Genomic DNA, 14,833 nt, shown 5'->3' with positions numbered 1-14,833 from the left:
ATAAACGGGTCAATTATAAATCATCTCTACTCATTTGGTCCGAGAAGGACTATCTATACTCTTGATTTGCTAGTAAAAACATTTTTGTGCTCTTTATAAAACGAAATGTTCACTTTTGAGTCTCAATTGAATTCATGTCTAAAGAGTACATCCAAATCTTTCAAGCTGCTTTTCGCAACGAATAACCAGTTTGTGCTTCCAATAACTAACCGCATTCTTGTATTGGACTCGTCATTCAACCCTCCTCATAAAGGTCACTTGTCACTGGTAGCCAAGTCGCTGACACATAAACTAGGAGATGAATTTACCGCTCACAGCAGCGTGAACTCGAGGTCGGTGTTATTACTACTCTCTGTTAAGAATGCTGACAAGCGACCACAACCTGCCAAATTCGAAGACCGTCTTCAAATGATGTATTATTTGGCTCACGAAATCACAGATCAAATGGGAGTTTCTTGTGCTATCGGAATCACCAATTGCTCCCTTTTTGTGGATAAAGCTCTGACTCTGGAGAATTACTTTAAGAAAGAATATACAGACCGTTTGAGGTTTACCTTCCTGCTTGGATATGATACACTAGTCAGACTTCTGGCTCCAAAATACTACGAGCCTCGTTCTTTGCAAGACGCGTTAGGGAGCTTCTTCAAAACGAGCGACTGTTTTGTATTGACAAGGAATGACGGTAATGAATCTTCGGAATCACAGTTGCAATACCTTGAGAGAATGAAAAAAGGGATGGTAGCAGAAGCACCGCCTAGGTGGGCTGATAAAATATTTCTAGCTCAAGGGGATTCTGACACGCAAAGTCTTAGCTCCTCAAGCATAAGGAAACTCATTGGGTCTGGTGACGATAGCTGGATCTCGAAAACAACACCAAACATAGCTGCTTTCATCAGCGAACAGCACCCTTACAAAGACACCTGTACACCAGCATAGCGAAATATTTTCTAGACACGTCTTATTTTCTGAGTTGCGTGCGCTGCACAGAAAATTTCTGCGAACGACAATATGGCTGCAATTCGCCACCCACTATTTTATCGTTGTACATTTCCTATTTCCACATTTTTCTTCCAGCAAATTTGCCACTCTGGTGTTTTAAAACTTGTTCACCAAGTTCTACCAAGTTAAATTTTAGCTGGTACCAGTACTCAAACCCCATATTTGGTTGCAAATAGAGAGGTTTAAGAGTCTTATTTTTACAAGGCTTGCCGTTCTTCTGGACTACTTAGTTGTTACGTTCAGTTGTACTTGTGCCAACACTTTCTTCTGATTGGTCACCAATAGCAAGGAGGCTGTCAAGAGATATTCGTGTCAATTATCTCAAAAAGGAAAACTTTTTTTGTGCAAAGCGCACGCCCAAAAATGGTGCTCTCAGTCAAAAGAGGATCATCTGTGAATACAGATTTTGATAAGGAAAACAACCCTGTTTCGTCACTTTCGTTTCCGTCCCGCAAAAAGCACTGCCCACTATCCTCGAATAAAGGCAGTTTGCTCTACATCCGTAGTTGCCAAAACTCATCGAGTGAAGACGAGTCCTCTGAAGATGAAGCTTCGCGAAAGCCCACAACTCTCAAAGATAGAAATAGGCTAAGAAATAAAAGGAGGAGTCACAGAGAGCTTCTGAGAAATTCTCTGTCATCAGCAATGATGGACTCAAAGTTGTCAAAAGCTGTTAGTCAATACAGTGACGACGAGCAAGAAGAGAATTGCGATAAAAAGGAGGATTTATCTGAGAATGCGGCCGGCCACAGTTCCTTCAGTAGAAGAAGCTCGGCAGTGTCCTCTCCTCTCAATGTGACACAGTCGCCATCCCTCGATATGAGTCCAAAGTCAAGGCGTTGTCTTCCAGACTCTGATTTCGCAGCAAGAAGTCGTTGTTTTGAGTATCTCGTGGGGGCTATTGATGAAGCTTGGGCAAGATATTGTGATGCCACTGCAGTTGATGAGGATGAAGTGTACGGATTTGACGGGGGAAGTGGTATTCCGCAAACCCCTACCTCGATTGCAATTACATCTGACGAAGAAGAAGGTTATAAATCAGAAATTTCCACGAATACAAATATCACGGAATATGAAAGCGATTATCCTGCGGAGGTTCCAAAACCAACAACTCGTCGCGTATCCGAAGTTCCTGAAAATGTTCGTTTGCAGCAACTGAAGGATAGACTCATCAAAACAAAGTATTATCTTCAGGACTTCGTTGACTCGGATGATATCAACGAGTGTTTGCTTTTTTGGAAAAAGTGGGATCTAATCAAATATGCTACCATTGAGTTGGTGGAAGATGACGATGACGATGAGGTCATTGAGTCTACTATCGACGAACTCGAGAGTGGACGGTATGCTTCTTCCATCGGTGCATAAGGAAATATCATTAGGAAACAGAACATTGATGTTTTGTTTCACACATTGTACACTATGGGCTTGATTATATTTAATATTTGCGGTTGGGTGAGGTGTTATTTCAAGTTGATGTTTATATTTACAAACAATGCCCCAATAATTGTTTGAAATGAGTTCAATTCTTAAATTTGACAGTTGGTCAAATGACTTTTAAGTCAGTCTGTTCATATATAGTTGAAAATATCTGTACATTAGGTTCAAATACAGACTTATCTACCAGAAAACCTTAGATGTCAACTGTTCTGAATTGATATGCTAGTATGTTTTAGCAAAGTTATAATGCTTACATCAAACCGGGGTCTTGGGTCTTAACTGTTCAATTTCGTCATCTAGAGGAACATTGGAACCCAGACTTGCAATTTCCGTTTTGTACTTCAAGGGATCAAAGTTATCAAGCATTACATCTGGGCTCAGGATTACCCAGCCTGGCCTCAGTCTGACGGGATGGTCAAGTCCTGTTTTTGATGGCACAATATGCAGCCGTTTGGTTGAAGTCGAGAAATTCTCGGCAACTTGGTATATCTGTGCTGGAACAGCCGAATTCTTCGTGGATGCATTTTCAATGGAAAGATCAGTGTTAATGTTGCAGTGAATAAGGTTTTTGTCCGATGATCTCCGTACAGTTCCGGTTATACACATCCAACAATGCCATTGCATTTGTTCTAACAACTGCTCTTCGGGGATAAGTGAATCAGTGGGATAGAATGGCGAATTTTTGTCCACGGGTACGAACACAAGCTCTTCTGATCTCCTGAATTTCTTTGTCCATGTGCTCGTGTTTGAAAGAAGTTTAGAAAGTTCGGATATTTTCTGGGTAGACGCCCATATGAACAGGAATCCCGGTTTAGCACATAGTTTATCAATTGGAAGTTGCGAGACCAAGGGGTACAATAATTGATTTTCAGATAATGCACCAATCATAATAACATCAAACTGTAAGTTGTCTTCGTAGATCCATTTGTTCAAAGTATCAACCATTTTTTCAGGCTTGACTCTTGAGCCATAAGCTCTGGTAGCGTACTTCATAACCTGTTGCTCTTTTAGTTTGATAAGCTTCTGTAGCTTAGGATATCCTTCAACAGGTTGAACTGCATTTCTTACATATTTGACTGGAAGGACGCCAGAATGGATGTAGTGATTTGAGTAATCATTCTTGAAACATAAAACGGAGCTTTTGCTCTCATTGTTTGTCTTACTGTTGGTGTTTCCTTTCCCTGTCCTATTGTTTGTCTGTTGGGGATTCAAGGAAGCCAAAGTCCTTGTATTTTTAGCATATGAATCCTTAGCGGAAGCGCGGGTTGCAACAAGTCTATGGCCATCTCCTGGCTGATGTGCCAATGATTTTTGTGCACTATAATCTGATCCCTGCCATCCTTGAAGGCTTGAGAGGTAAGGGTATCCTGATCTTGTACCTACTGGCCTCATATAGGATGTGTTATTCATTCTGAGGTATCCCACTCGAAGGAACTCAAATACAAATCAACGCACCTGTTTTTGGATCCTTCTTATAAGTCACAAGCCAGCGAAAGGTTGTTGCACGCTTGTTTTGAAACCTTCGAAAGAATACGTTGATACGCCAATGATCAATTTGGTTTTGAATCACACTGTTTCAAGATTCTCGGAATGCTCAATTGGGTAGGAAGTGCCTTATTTATATTTAGTTGATGTTTCAGATCTCACATCTTGCTTTTCTTATTTGATTTAATTTTTAACACGACGCACAGCCTTTGTATCCCTAAAAAGGGCAAAACTGTTTTTTAATCCTCAAATGAAAAGCTTGAGTGGTTCGCCGACTAAAGCAATCGGATTAGAACAAGCAAGACCTCGCCCGGCCTCTTCGAAATCTAGGTTTGTTGTGGCAAATCAGAAGAAGCATGACTCCAGTTTCCAATTTCTGATCGACAACGTTCAAAGCTCTACCGTCGGCGTGTTGAAGAAGGTAAGTTTCGTCCACCTCGACACTAACGGCACTAGTGTGATGATAATAGTATCAATGAGCTATACACATCATTGAAGCGCCTGAACCAGAACTTTTCCATGGGTCTTAAAGAGCGGTATGAATCATTGATACTGAGCGGTATTTTAGAATCCCGTGTTGGGATCGTCGCGTTGCGTTTTGGAGATCACTCAGTAACGACAGAGTTGTGCTCTTTGTTCTTCACTGTGCTAAAGAATTTTGAACATTTTCATGACACAATGGAAGAGTACTCTTCCTACATTTGCAAAGCGCTCGAAAACTTTGTGTCCGGTTTACATGCAGCACCAGATTCAAAGCTCTTAAAATGCTCTATTCTCCTTGTAGCCAGCATCATTCAAACTTATACTAAATTTCCAGCACTTGCAGAGGAATGGTTCAAAGTCAAAATGTCAAAATCAAACCCCAATGAAGCATCAAAAAAACGATTTCCCACATTTGATTTCGTTCACAGATTCATAAACTCTACAATTTACCCTCCCCCAAGCGAAACCTTTACGCTTCAGTATCGCGATATACTGCTGGGTAACCTAGCTAGGCTGGTAGATATTTCTCAACAGGTTCGTCTCTATTTCACTGAATCCCAGCTGTGCGAGACACTCCTAAAATACCCTTTATCTTTGCGAGAGCAGGAAAGTGAAAACAGACTAAGACGGGATCCAATCAAAAACAAAGTTACCACAGAACTATTCACAGAAACTCAAGAATATCAACTTTATATTTCATCACTCATTTATTACCTTGATATCATGGAACTGTGCAAAAATCATGACTCGAAAAACCATTTTGTGCTGGTACTAGGAGACTTCTTTGAGAATCTGTTAGTTTACTACAACATAAATAAGAATGGTACCATAGTATCCATCTTATATGAGGGACTCAAGGCAATAGCAGAAAAATCAACTTTTAAAGTTTGTCATAATTTGATTACTGCTATCATCGAAAATCCTCTATTTCAGTCTATGATTTGGTCTAGTCTACTTTGTTTTAAGGAATCTGAATTGACAGGAACAATTGAAAAAGCCGCCTCAAGAGTCACTCACAAATACACTCTTGACTTTGTCAAATTTATCTACTCGACTTCATCTCCAACGATTCAAAGTATCGTTTTTGTGAAAACCCAACCTTGTTGTGAAAAAGGAGAGTCATACTGGTTCTTATCTAACATCAGCCAAATTTACTCTCGGGAAGAGGACATTTTCTTGGTAGCTACAAAAATGAAGCAGTGCTTTGATATCGCTTTACGTTCTAGGAAGTCAATCCAAAAAGGAGCATACTTGAATGAAGAGTCACTATTTTATCAAGTGCTAGTTGTAAGACTCAATGCGTTCTACCTGTATGACGCAACAGAGAACAAGCAATTCTTGAGTTTAATAATAGCACTGGTTCTCGATTTGGGTGGATCTCCGTTGGATTACGAGGAGTCGTCGTTGCTTCTTGCACTGAAGAATCTAATATTTACCTCCCAATTGGTTTCCACGACTAAAAAGAAACTCTTTACAATCGATCCAGAAGGCCTTTGTTTTCCGTATGAAAATATTCCTTCCCTATTGAATCTTCCAGATCTGAAGCACTGGGTATATGATCAGAGAATGGGCTCTGTGAAATTGAAAAGCATTGCTAAGATGTTTTCAGTGAATCAAGAATTGCTAAGGAAATTTCTTCTTGAACTCTACTGTTATAAAAAGGTAATGGGGATTGGAAAGTAGAAACTTTCTTTTTCACCGTTTAGACGATCATGCAGCCTCAAAATAATATTCGCTAAATTACTGTACAGATATTATTGTTTTTAAGATATGATGTGCATGATTTATTAACAAATTAGGGAATTAGAATGGTTCTAGCCTGCAATTTTCGCATGAAGTGGCCATCATACAGATATGAGAATGAGAAATTTACCCGAAAACAGGTTTGGCCGTTATTAGCTCTCATTCCCCAAGAAACATCCCGGGCTGGCCCATTGAAGGCGGGTCGATGCATATGCAGGGGTACATACCGGTTAAGGCCATGACCTAGACAAATCACACTCTCATTGAAGAGGCGGATGAATGATATGATGTAATACAGTATTGCAGAAAGCTATAAAAGCCCCTCCTGTTTCCTGTTAGACCATAAGTTGTCCACTCATCAATGAAATTTTCCACTCTCTTGATTCTTGCCTTCACTTCATATACCCTTGCAGTTCCTTTTGACGCTCAGGATTTGGGAGAGGGAGCCACTCAAGTCTTGAGCTATGTCGAAAACAAGTATCATATCTCCATCGATACTGACGACTTCAAATGCTCAAAAACTGGAACTAATCCTACAGGTTATGCCACCAGTGGTCAGGCTCCAATTTCCACCAACTCTAGTGATGGTCCCAAAGCTACGAGTGGTTTCTCTACAATAAATCCAAGAACCACGCTGTCCACCTCGTTCTTGAATGCTACCCACATTCCAGAACCTACTGGCCAGAAGTTGTTCTCTTCAGCTGCTTCCACCACCACTACCAGTGTTGCTACTGAGTCCTCCAGCTCTCAAAGCGAGACTTCAACGAGTGTCTCGACGAGCGGCTCTCATACTGGTAGAGGCACCTTCTACGAAGTGGGAGCTGACAATTGTGGAACCTCTAGTACGAACTCTGACTTGGTCTGCGCCATTTCCCACTCTCTTTATGAGACTTCTGTCAATGGTGAGGATATTTCTTCCTACTGTGGAAAGACTATCACTGCCAATTACAACGGCAACTCCGTGACGGTCAAGGTCGTTGACTCTTGCGAGTCATGTGGAGACAACGATTTGGACTTCTCTCCAGCCGCCTTTTCTAAGCTGGCAGACCAGGACTTAGGCGAAATTGAAATCACCTGGTCTTGGGACTGAGACGCATTATAAGTAATCAGATATATTCAAATATACCATGCTTTTTCGTATAATCCAAGAGCAAACTATTTGGCCCATTTTTCAAGTCTGGAAGCTGGAGCAAGCAGACCCTCTTGTCGAGGAACGTCCTCTATTCTGTGATAGGAGTTGATGTTTTTCCTAAGCACAATCTGATAACAGGTAGCAGAACCTTGTCTGGAAATAATAGTGGAATAAGAAAGGAAATATTCCCAAATTCTATACCATTTGACACCATATTTGGAGATGACTTCATCCTTATTGGCCAGCCAGTTTTTGTACCATCTGTATAACGTAGCAGAGTAGTGAACACCGATGTTGTCAACACTAACAGTCTCGAAGCCAGTTCCTTCCAATGCAGAGATCACGAAGTCTAAAGGAGTCGAGGCATCTGCACCAGGGAAGATGTACTTATTCATGAACAAGCCCCATATCAGGTCTTCATATTGCCATGACTTTCTCAATCCGGCATATTGCAAAAAGAAAACACCATCGTCATCCAACATGTCATAAACTTGGCGCAGGAACGAAGAAAACTTCCTGACACCAACATGTTCGGCCATTTCCAAGCAAGTGATCTTGTCGTACTTCTTGCCTTCCTCTTTGGGCATTGGAGAATCTCTATAGTCGCAGCACACGATGCGGGACTGGTCAGGGGAAACACCGTAAGATGCTAGCTTCTCATTACCGTACTTGGTTTGATTCTTTCCCAACGTGACACCAGTGACCTCAGCTCCGTATTGAGAGGAAGCAAAACAAGCAAGAGTACCCCATCCGCATCCCAGATCAAGCATCTTGTCGCCCTTCTTCAGGCCAATTTTTTCGCAAACGATTTTCAGCTTGTTGTCTTGGAGCTCCTCAAGAGTCTCGTTTTTCTCAATTTCCGTGATAATACCAGAGGTGTAAATCATTCTTGGACCCAAGAACCAGGAGTAGAAATCATCGCCTCTGTCATAGTGATCTCTCACCTGTTCCTCATCCTGGGACTTGGTATGCATGATGACTTCTGGAATCATGCCGAATAAAAAGAATTTGAACAAGCTCAAGGTGAATCTGAACGAAGCCCAATCGTGTCTGTATTCCATAACGTCTAAAGCGTCACCCTTGAAAGACACCTTTCCTTCAAAGTATAGGTTGTGGAAAGTCTCCATTGGGATTTTCTGCTGATCTTTGTACTTATTCCTTAGTTGATCGTCATGGAATTCAAGGTAGTATTGAACACCCATGTTTGGCAACTTGACCTTTTCATTGAGCCTTGGGGAATAGGTCGACAAAACAGTCCACCAGGCCATCAGAATTGGAATCGCTAACAATGCGAACAGAAAAAGAAAACTGTATAAACCCAATCCAAGTCTCCTAGTGATATAGAAAGGAACACCTAACATAATGGACAGAAGAATCCAGTTGTTGAAGTGTTTGGATCCTGCACCATCAGCCGGCAATGGCGCATTTTTGATAGCCGGGTACTACTTGGTTAATAACCTGAGATGAGGACACTCACGTTTGTGGTTCGTAGACCACAGTTGAACTGTTCTAATTCTTTCAATGAAGACATTAGAAAAGAAATATAATATTAAGTTACGACCTTTTTTCGGACACGTACTTGAAAAATTACCCTCTTCCTTCCTCTTATGGAGAAATACGTTGAATGGGGGCGAAGGTATTCGCATCAATTAGCTAATGAATTTGCATTCTACATCTATGACCAGTCATACGTTAGCACGGTATATCTATCCTATGCCACGGTAATTGTGATGGCTGTCGTTTTAGTTTCTTTGGGAAGCTACAGCACTCTTGAAAGACCAAAGAACGCTAAAATAGCCAACGAAAAACATCCCTTATTTGATCCATCAGATCGAGACGAGACATCAATACCCGAAGCAATAATTGATGAGACTCATGCGTTTGCCATGCCAGTATTGGCCGGTATAGCTCTCGTAAGCTTATATTTCGCAATACGAAATTGGGATATCCAAAAAATCATTACCATGTTGAACGGCTATTTAATTATTCTGAGCGTCAAGGCGAACTCATTCATGATCTCCTATCTGATAAAAGTCACTGCCCGCAACATCTGTCACCAGCTTGGTCTTGATTCACAGCGATTTGTCAAAAGATATGCCTTGACTATATCGCGGGATGATTTATTTCACTCTGCAGGAGTGGAAGAAAACTTCTTGCTCCCGGACTCTACAGAAGCCGAGAAAATCATCAAAAGTGAGATGCTTCTAAATTCACGTGTAGACATCAAAAAAGATAGTCAACTGTTCAATTTTTACTATTCCACGGCGGACGTCTACGGTTGGGTCTTTGGAATTGCGTTCTCCATTGTGTTCGCATTACTAGATGGCAAAAACAACTGGATCCTAAGCAATATATTCGGCGCATCTTTCACAATTTTCGGCCTTTCCGTTAGCAGATTACCTAGCTTCAGACCAGCATTGATCATGCTAATTCTCTTTTTCATCTACGATATTTATTTTGTCTTCGGATCTGACGTCATGGTTAATGTTGCTACCAAAATTGATTTACCTGTCAAAATGCTTGTCCCAAGCAAGCTGTCCAGCGAGGATAATGAGATACACATGTCGATTTTGGGTTTGGGAGACATGATCGTCCCTGGGCTATTCGTTTCGCTTTGTTTGAGATATGACCTATTCAAATATCATGAGCTGCATCCCTGCACAGAGTTTCATCACCTACAAAGATTTGACAAGCCATATTTTCACAGTGCTCTGGTTGGTTATACGATAGGGCTTATATCCACCGTGACTGTATTACATGCTTTCAACCGTGCACAGCCGGCGCTATTATATCTGTGCCCTAGTATTATTCTATCAACACTTTCAACTGCCCTATTTCGAGGTGAATTGAAAAGTCTGTGGGATTACAGCGAAGCGGAGAAGACGACCACGATGGAACAGCCCGTCGATTTCGTCTGCTCTTCAGAAACACTTTTCTTGGCAGGGCCTTTGATTTCGAGTGATGATGATGACGAAGATGAAGACTATACTCCGGAAGCATTTTCAGACTCCGATTTTTAGATTATGTAAAGTGGTATTTTTTTTCAGCAATTATCTTTATCTTATGTCTTGGGAACAAGCTAAATTCTCTTTTTCTCCACGATCGCGCGGCTGCTATCTGGTCACGGATGAGGTATTGAAGAACCTTCCACAGATCAAGAGCTATAAAGTCGGAATGCTCAATCTGTTTGTCCAGCACACATCATGTGCTTTAAGTTTGAACGAAAACTGGGACCCAGATGTCCGTACGGACATGACGACTGCCTTGAATATGATCTGTCCGGACAACGGAGGTGGAAAATGTCAATTCATCCATACGGATGAAGGCCCGGATGATATGTCGGGGCACGTGAAATCTTCCTTGATCGGTGCCTCCCTTAACATTCCTATTAGCAATGGAAGGCTAGCAACAGGGACATGGCAAGGTATTTGGTTGCTGGAGTTTAGGGACTACAGACACACAAGACATTGTGTTGCTACCATCAACGGGCTCAAGGAGTAAGTCGGATTAATTATTTATTAATATGTTATAAAAAAAATTGAAATCTAAAATATAATATAGTAACAGTCCAATGGAAGCTCCTGATCCTACAAAACAGAATCATGGAAGTGCATCGGTAACGACGGAAGGCGGTCAGATACGAATCCGTAAGGGACAAAGCTACGAGGATTTTCTTATACAAAAGAATCGGTTTTTGCAGGAAGGTCCCATCATCAACGAGCTTGGAACCTTTATGGAAATTCCAATAGGAGTCGTTAACCTTTGCTCGGCAGACAGTATAATCAGAGGCCAAATAGTTCATAGTTTAGAGCGACGTTATTATTTGGGTCATTTCGAGGATTGTCTCAACATTTGTGATAGACTTATAAGCAAGCTAGAACTAGAATCAAGCGACAAACAAGAACGCAAACAGTACGAGAAATTATTCAAACAGCTCGCAGATATTCAAGAGAGATGTCTCAGTAAGCTGACCAGCACGTTAACGACTGATGAAGAGAGAAAAACATAATCAATAAATATCAAGAAGGACACCTGTTGGACTGCTCATGTATTGGAAGCTTGAATTACACCTTGGAAAGTGTTTCCCTTTTCCGAAAGTGTACGTGCAATTCCATGCAAGAGACTTTCCTTCGTTGGTAAATGTCATCATCATTCACGCTTTGTAGCTCATCAAGAACTTCTATCGTTTTAGTGAACACATCCACTTTGTAACCAAGCTCGTGATCAAAGTGCAGCGCGAGATTAGTAACCTTGCCAATTGCTTTCCCCATTCCGCGCACAATGACATATGAGACGGACTTATTTTGATTTGGTATCGGCTTCCCTTTCTTCGTATATTTGTGATCATAATAATCAATATTTTTCCTTACTCGTTTCACTGCTGACATAAATGGAGTAGAGGACTTGATATGCACCACCGTCCGTGAGTCATTGTACGAGTATTTGAGTGGGGGAGCGTGCTTGATTAGCTTATAATTTTGCATGGCTTAAAATTAATTCAAATCAAACTTAGTTATTTTTTATGGATTGGGTTAGTCAATACAGAAGCCCGCCAAAAAAGGGCGATAAGTCGTCAAACAAGTCGATATTATCACCCCCTGGCTTTAGTGAGCAGTTTTACAGACAATGGAAAGAGGGAAAGGTCAAGCCGCAAGGGAAGTTAGCGAACAAAGACTCCAGCCTTGAGAAACTAAAATACGAAAGAGCGTGGGATTTGGCAAAATCGCCCTCTAAAAATATTCCTATGAACTTGATAATGATGTACATGTCACCTAACTCTCTTCAGCTGATTCCCATCGTCATGGTATTGATGCTATTTGTCAACTCCATCAAGGAGATTTATCAAGTCAAAGAAAAGTTCCGCGAATTAGAATTAAACAATAAACAGGGAAAGACGCTTTTACAATTTCTATATGTGGCATGTTGTTGTGGAAACATGGCTATTGGCGTTTGGAAGTTAAACAAGCTGGGCTTGATTCCCAATCGGAGCAGTGACTGGCTTAGCTGGGAGCCACTTGAAGTATAATCTAGGAAATCTGTCTTTTGAACATTGACATCTTTGAAGGAGATGTAAGAGAAGCGGTAGTATTCGATCTTTTGAAACCAAACATTGTCCGTGCGGAATCTCCGTTCGACCCGTTATTAGGATCCACAGGCTCTTGTTGCTCTGACTCTGACATCTCTCGTTTTAGCACCTGATAATTTTCCAGTTTCTGAATCAACTCGATCGCCTCTTCCGGCAAAATGGTATTGAATTTGCGCATTCGTGTAGTCTCGTCTTTGTAGGATTCCAGATTTCCATCCTTTAAAAGGTCTATGATTTGTGTCAGACCAGCAAATATTGTCTGAAATGTCGAATTGGAAGTTTCTGAGTCAGCAGTTAAATGCCGCGCCGATGTTCTCTGTTGCTTAAGGCCAGGAATAATAGATTCAATATACTTGATGTCCGTCTCAAAATTCAATATACTCTCGTTTGTGATAAAATCAGTCTGGTATATTGACTTCTTGAAAAAAGTGACAATCTTGTCAAACGTTCTAATCAGCAACAAGGATTTGATTGTGTACGGAAGGTGCGAAAAGTCAAGCACAAATATGTTTTCCAAAAATAGCCCCATATCTTTGATACCAATGCTAGGCTCCTCGTTGACCTCCTTAGACTCCCAATCAAAATCGACCATGTCAAACAACATATCAATTTTGGAGTCCACCATATCAAACATACCTTCTTCAGCTTTCGACTGTATCGTTTGAAATTCTTTTTGAGCCCGTAAGCGGATCAATAGCGATGATGACCTGCATCTTGCGATGGTGGGATCGCTGGAGTAGTTAAGATAATTTTCAATTTCAACCACGGACCTGGAAAAAAACTCTAGATTAATGAGATTTTGGGAGACTTCTTCCTTATATGAAGAGTCAATTTTCGTTTTGAGATCCTTCAACACAATATTAATAAGAACATGATCCACGGATCTACCAATAAGCTTTAGGATCTCCGAATTTTGATGGGTATAGTATTTTCCAACAAATTCGTAAACATCATGAATAAATCCCCTCATCTTTAGACAAGTAGCCACGTAGATTATCGAGAATGGAAGTACAACTGGAAACTCTGCTATATTATCCTTGAATTGGTGGAAACAGTTTGCCTGAACATTGTTTAGCTGAGTCTTATTCTCAATAGTGATAGGCTGTGGGTTTTCTTCAAAAGACAAGTTTTGATAATCAAGCTCAAAGTCTTTTGTCAGCGTCCTGATATATTGTTGTAATAGCGTAAGAAGCACCTCATAGAGCGCATCCACACTGAACTCATAATTTTCCAGAATCTGGACAAATATGCCGACAATTTCGTTCAAATCTTTCAGTTTTTGAAAGTCATCATGATATTTCTCAATATGCCTTTTAAGTATTGGAATGAATTTTGTAATGACGGAATTGAATAGATCATCTGTTTGCTTTTTGTTTCTCAATTGGTATTCTGTTTTGGCTGCAATCAATCTATCCGTCACGAAAAAGGCAGCGAGCGAGTAGATAATAATTTTTAGGGACTCGTTATTGGAAAACATGTCCAATTTGTGCGTCTCGAGCGCCTCTCTTATAGGGTAGATCAGTCGATCACGCTTTCGTAGCAGTTCGTTCGAAAAGTCATCTTTAAGTCTATCAAATTCATCGATCAGTTCGAACACCATTATAGAATGATAAACTGGACCAAGATCAATCTGAATTTTGTCATTCGAGAGGGGGTTGAAAGATTTAAGCTCATCATTTCTGAAAGCCCTTTCCAAAGGCGTATTAACCTTGAAAGGAAGCAAACTTTCGTCCTGCTGTTGCTGCTCAGCCCATGCTTGATTGAGCTTCTCAAAATGCTCGAACATTTGTTCTCCGATTGCCGTAAGATTTTTCTCAAAGCTAACATTGAACCATCTTATTAGTTGATTAAATGTCTCATCTATGATAAGCTGCTTGATCGTCGGTAGCGAGTTATGAATTTTCTGAGTGAACTCGAACATTTCAATGTCTTCAGATCGACTTTTTATCAGCAAGTTCAAGTTAATTAAAGCTTTATAGTAGCTTTTGTTGTGAAATAGTTCAAACACCTTGTTTGTTTTATCAAGCATATCCAGGCACAGGTTTATTGTCAATGTGGTTTCTGATATCTTATTATGGAGACGCTTGTATTTGAGAGCAGTTTTCTTCTTATCCAGATAATCCAATCCTGTCTTTCTAAGCTGGCCATTTATGGATGTGATCTCTTGGCCTATTTGCCCTGAAGATTTTGATACTTCAGATATGTTTTCAATTGAGCTGGTCAGCTTGTCTATTGAGTTAAAGGAAGCTCCTTCAAGGGTATCTTCCTTTTCTTTGTACGCGCAATCAAGTCTCGATATCAAATCATCCAAAGACTCTTTGTTCGCCAATTCAGCTTTTATTATGGGCGCAAACTGGTCTAAATAGTCATCCGATGTGAGGGCATACTGTATGAGTGAATCATTATCATTATTGTGTGGGCTTTTATCTATTTTTGATGTCATATGAAACAAACAATTGCAAGTTATT

At 40.6% G+C, this 14,833-nt stretch overlaps 11 protein-coding genes across 11 annotated transcripts; 8 read left to right on the top strand and 3 right to left on the bottom strand.

The window, feature by feature from the left end:
* Positions 1–105: 105 nt before the first annotated feature.
* Positions 106–936, top strand: KL928_001662 (uncharacterized protein; the record flags this gene model as incomplete). The annotated part of the gene is made up of 1 exon (XM_043202052.1): positions 106–936. One exon carries the CDS (start codon positions 106–108, stop codon positions 934–936), a length of 831 nt encoding a protein of 276 aa, XP_043060939.1.
* A 426-nt stretch (positions 937–1,362) lies between these two features.
* On the top strand, positions 1,363–2,364 carry KL928_001661 (uncharacterized protein; the record flags this gene model as incomplete). The annotated part of the gene is made up of 1 exon (XM_043202051.1): positions 1,363–2,364. One exon carries the CDS (start codon positions 1,363–1,365, stop codon positions 2,362–2,364), a length of 1,002 nt encoding a protein of 333 aa, XP_043060938.1.
* Positions 2,365–2,691: 327 nt separating this feature from the next.
* KL928_001660 (uncharacterized protein) lies at positions 2,692–3,846 on the bottom strand (the record flags this gene model as incomplete). The annotated part of the gene is made up of 1 exon (XM_043202050.1): positions 2,692–3,846. The coding sequence occupies one exon, from the start codon at positions 3,844–3,846 to the stop codon at positions 2,692–2,694; it is 1,155 nt and encodes a 384-aa protein (XP_043060937.1).
* Positions 3,847–4,440: 594 nt separating this feature from the next.
* Positions 4,441–6,087, top strand: KL928_001659 (uncharacterized protein; the record flags this gene model as incomplete). Its single annotated transcript, XM_043202048.1, has 1 exon — positions 4,441–6,087. The coding sequence occupies one exon, from the start codon at positions 4,441–4,443 to the stop codon at positions 6,085–6,087; it is 1,647 nt and encodes a 548-aa protein (XP_043060936.1).
* A 421-nt stretch (positions 6,088–6,508) lies between these two features.
* On the top strand, positions 6,509–7,237 carry KL928_001658 (uncharacterized protein; the record flags this gene model as incomplete). Its single annotated transcript, XM_043202047.1, has 1 exon — positions 6,509–7,237. One exon carries the CDS (start codon positions 6,509–6,511, stop codon positions 7,235–7,237), a length of 729 nt encoding a protein of 242 aa, XP_043060935.1.
* Positions 7,238–7,302: 65 nt separating this feature from the next.
* Positions 7,303–8,547, bottom strand: KL928_001657 (uncharacterized protein; the record flags this gene model as incomplete). Its single annotated transcript, XM_043202046.1, has 1 exon — positions 7,303–8,547. One exon carries the CDS (start codon positions 8,545–8,547, stop codon positions 7,303–7,305), a length of 1,245 nt encoding a protein of 414 aa, XP_043060934.1.
* A 339-nt stretch (positions 8,548–8,886) lies between these two features.
* KL928_001656 (uncharacterized protein) lies at positions 8,887–10,299 on the top strand (the record flags this gene model as incomplete). Its single annotated transcript, XM_043202045.1, has 1 exon — positions 8,887–10,299. The coding sequence occupies one exon, from the start codon at positions 8,887–8,889 to the stop codon at positions 10,297–10,299; it is 1,413 nt and encodes a 470-aa protein (XP_043060933.1).
* A 43-nt stretch (positions 10,300–10,342) lies between these two features.
* Positions 10,343–10,780, top strand: KL928_001655 (uncharacterized protein; the record flags this gene model as incomplete). The annotated part of the gene is made up of 1 exon (XM_043202044.1): positions 10,343–10,780. The coding sequence occupies one exon, from the start codon at positions 10,343–10,345 to the stop codon at positions 10,778–10,780; it is 438 nt and encodes a 145-aa protein (XP_043060932.1).
* Positions 10,781–10,850: 70 nt separating this feature from the next.
* Positions 10,851–11,288, top strand: KL928_001654 (uncharacterized protein; the record flags this gene model as incomplete). Its single annotated transcript, XM_043202043.1, has 1 exon — positions 10,851–11,288. The coding sequence occupies one exon, from the start codon at positions 10,851–10,853 to the stop codon at positions 11,286–11,288; it is 438 nt and encodes a 145-aa protein (XP_043060931.1).
* Positions 11,289–11,801: 513 nt separating this feature from the next.
* KL928_001653 (uncharacterized protein) lies at positions 11,802–12,305 on the top strand (the record flags this gene model as incomplete). The annotated part of the gene is made up of 1 exon (XM_043202042.1): positions 11,802–12,305. The coding sequence occupies one exon, from the start codon at positions 11,802–11,804 to the stop codon at positions 12,303–12,305; it is 504 nt and encodes a 167-aa protein (XP_043060930.1).
* A 1-nt stretch (position 12,306) lies between these two features.
* On the bottom strand, positions 12,307–14,808 carry KL928_001652 (uncharacterized protein; the record flags this gene model as incomplete). The annotated part of the gene is made up of 1 exon (XM_043202041.1): positions 12,307–14,808. The coding sequence occupies one exon, from the start codon at positions 14,806–14,808 to the stop codon at positions 12,307–12,309; it is 2,502 nt and encodes an 833-aa protein (XP_043060929.1).
* Between the last annotated feature and the right edge of the window lie 25 nt (positions 14,809–14,833).

The sequence above is a fragment of the Ogataea angusta genome (genome assembly GCF_019207475.1).
Source record: "Ogataea angusta isolate 61-244 chromosome Unknown 61-244_NODE_3_length_881311_cov_93.026150, whole genome shotgun sequence".
Taxonomy (NCBI): Eukaryota; Fungi; Ascomycota; class Pichiomycetes; order Pichiales; family Pichiaceae; genus Ogataea; species Ogataea angusta.
Note: the sequence above shows the minus strand (reverse complement) of the source record. Positions and strands in the feature narration are given on the sequence as shown.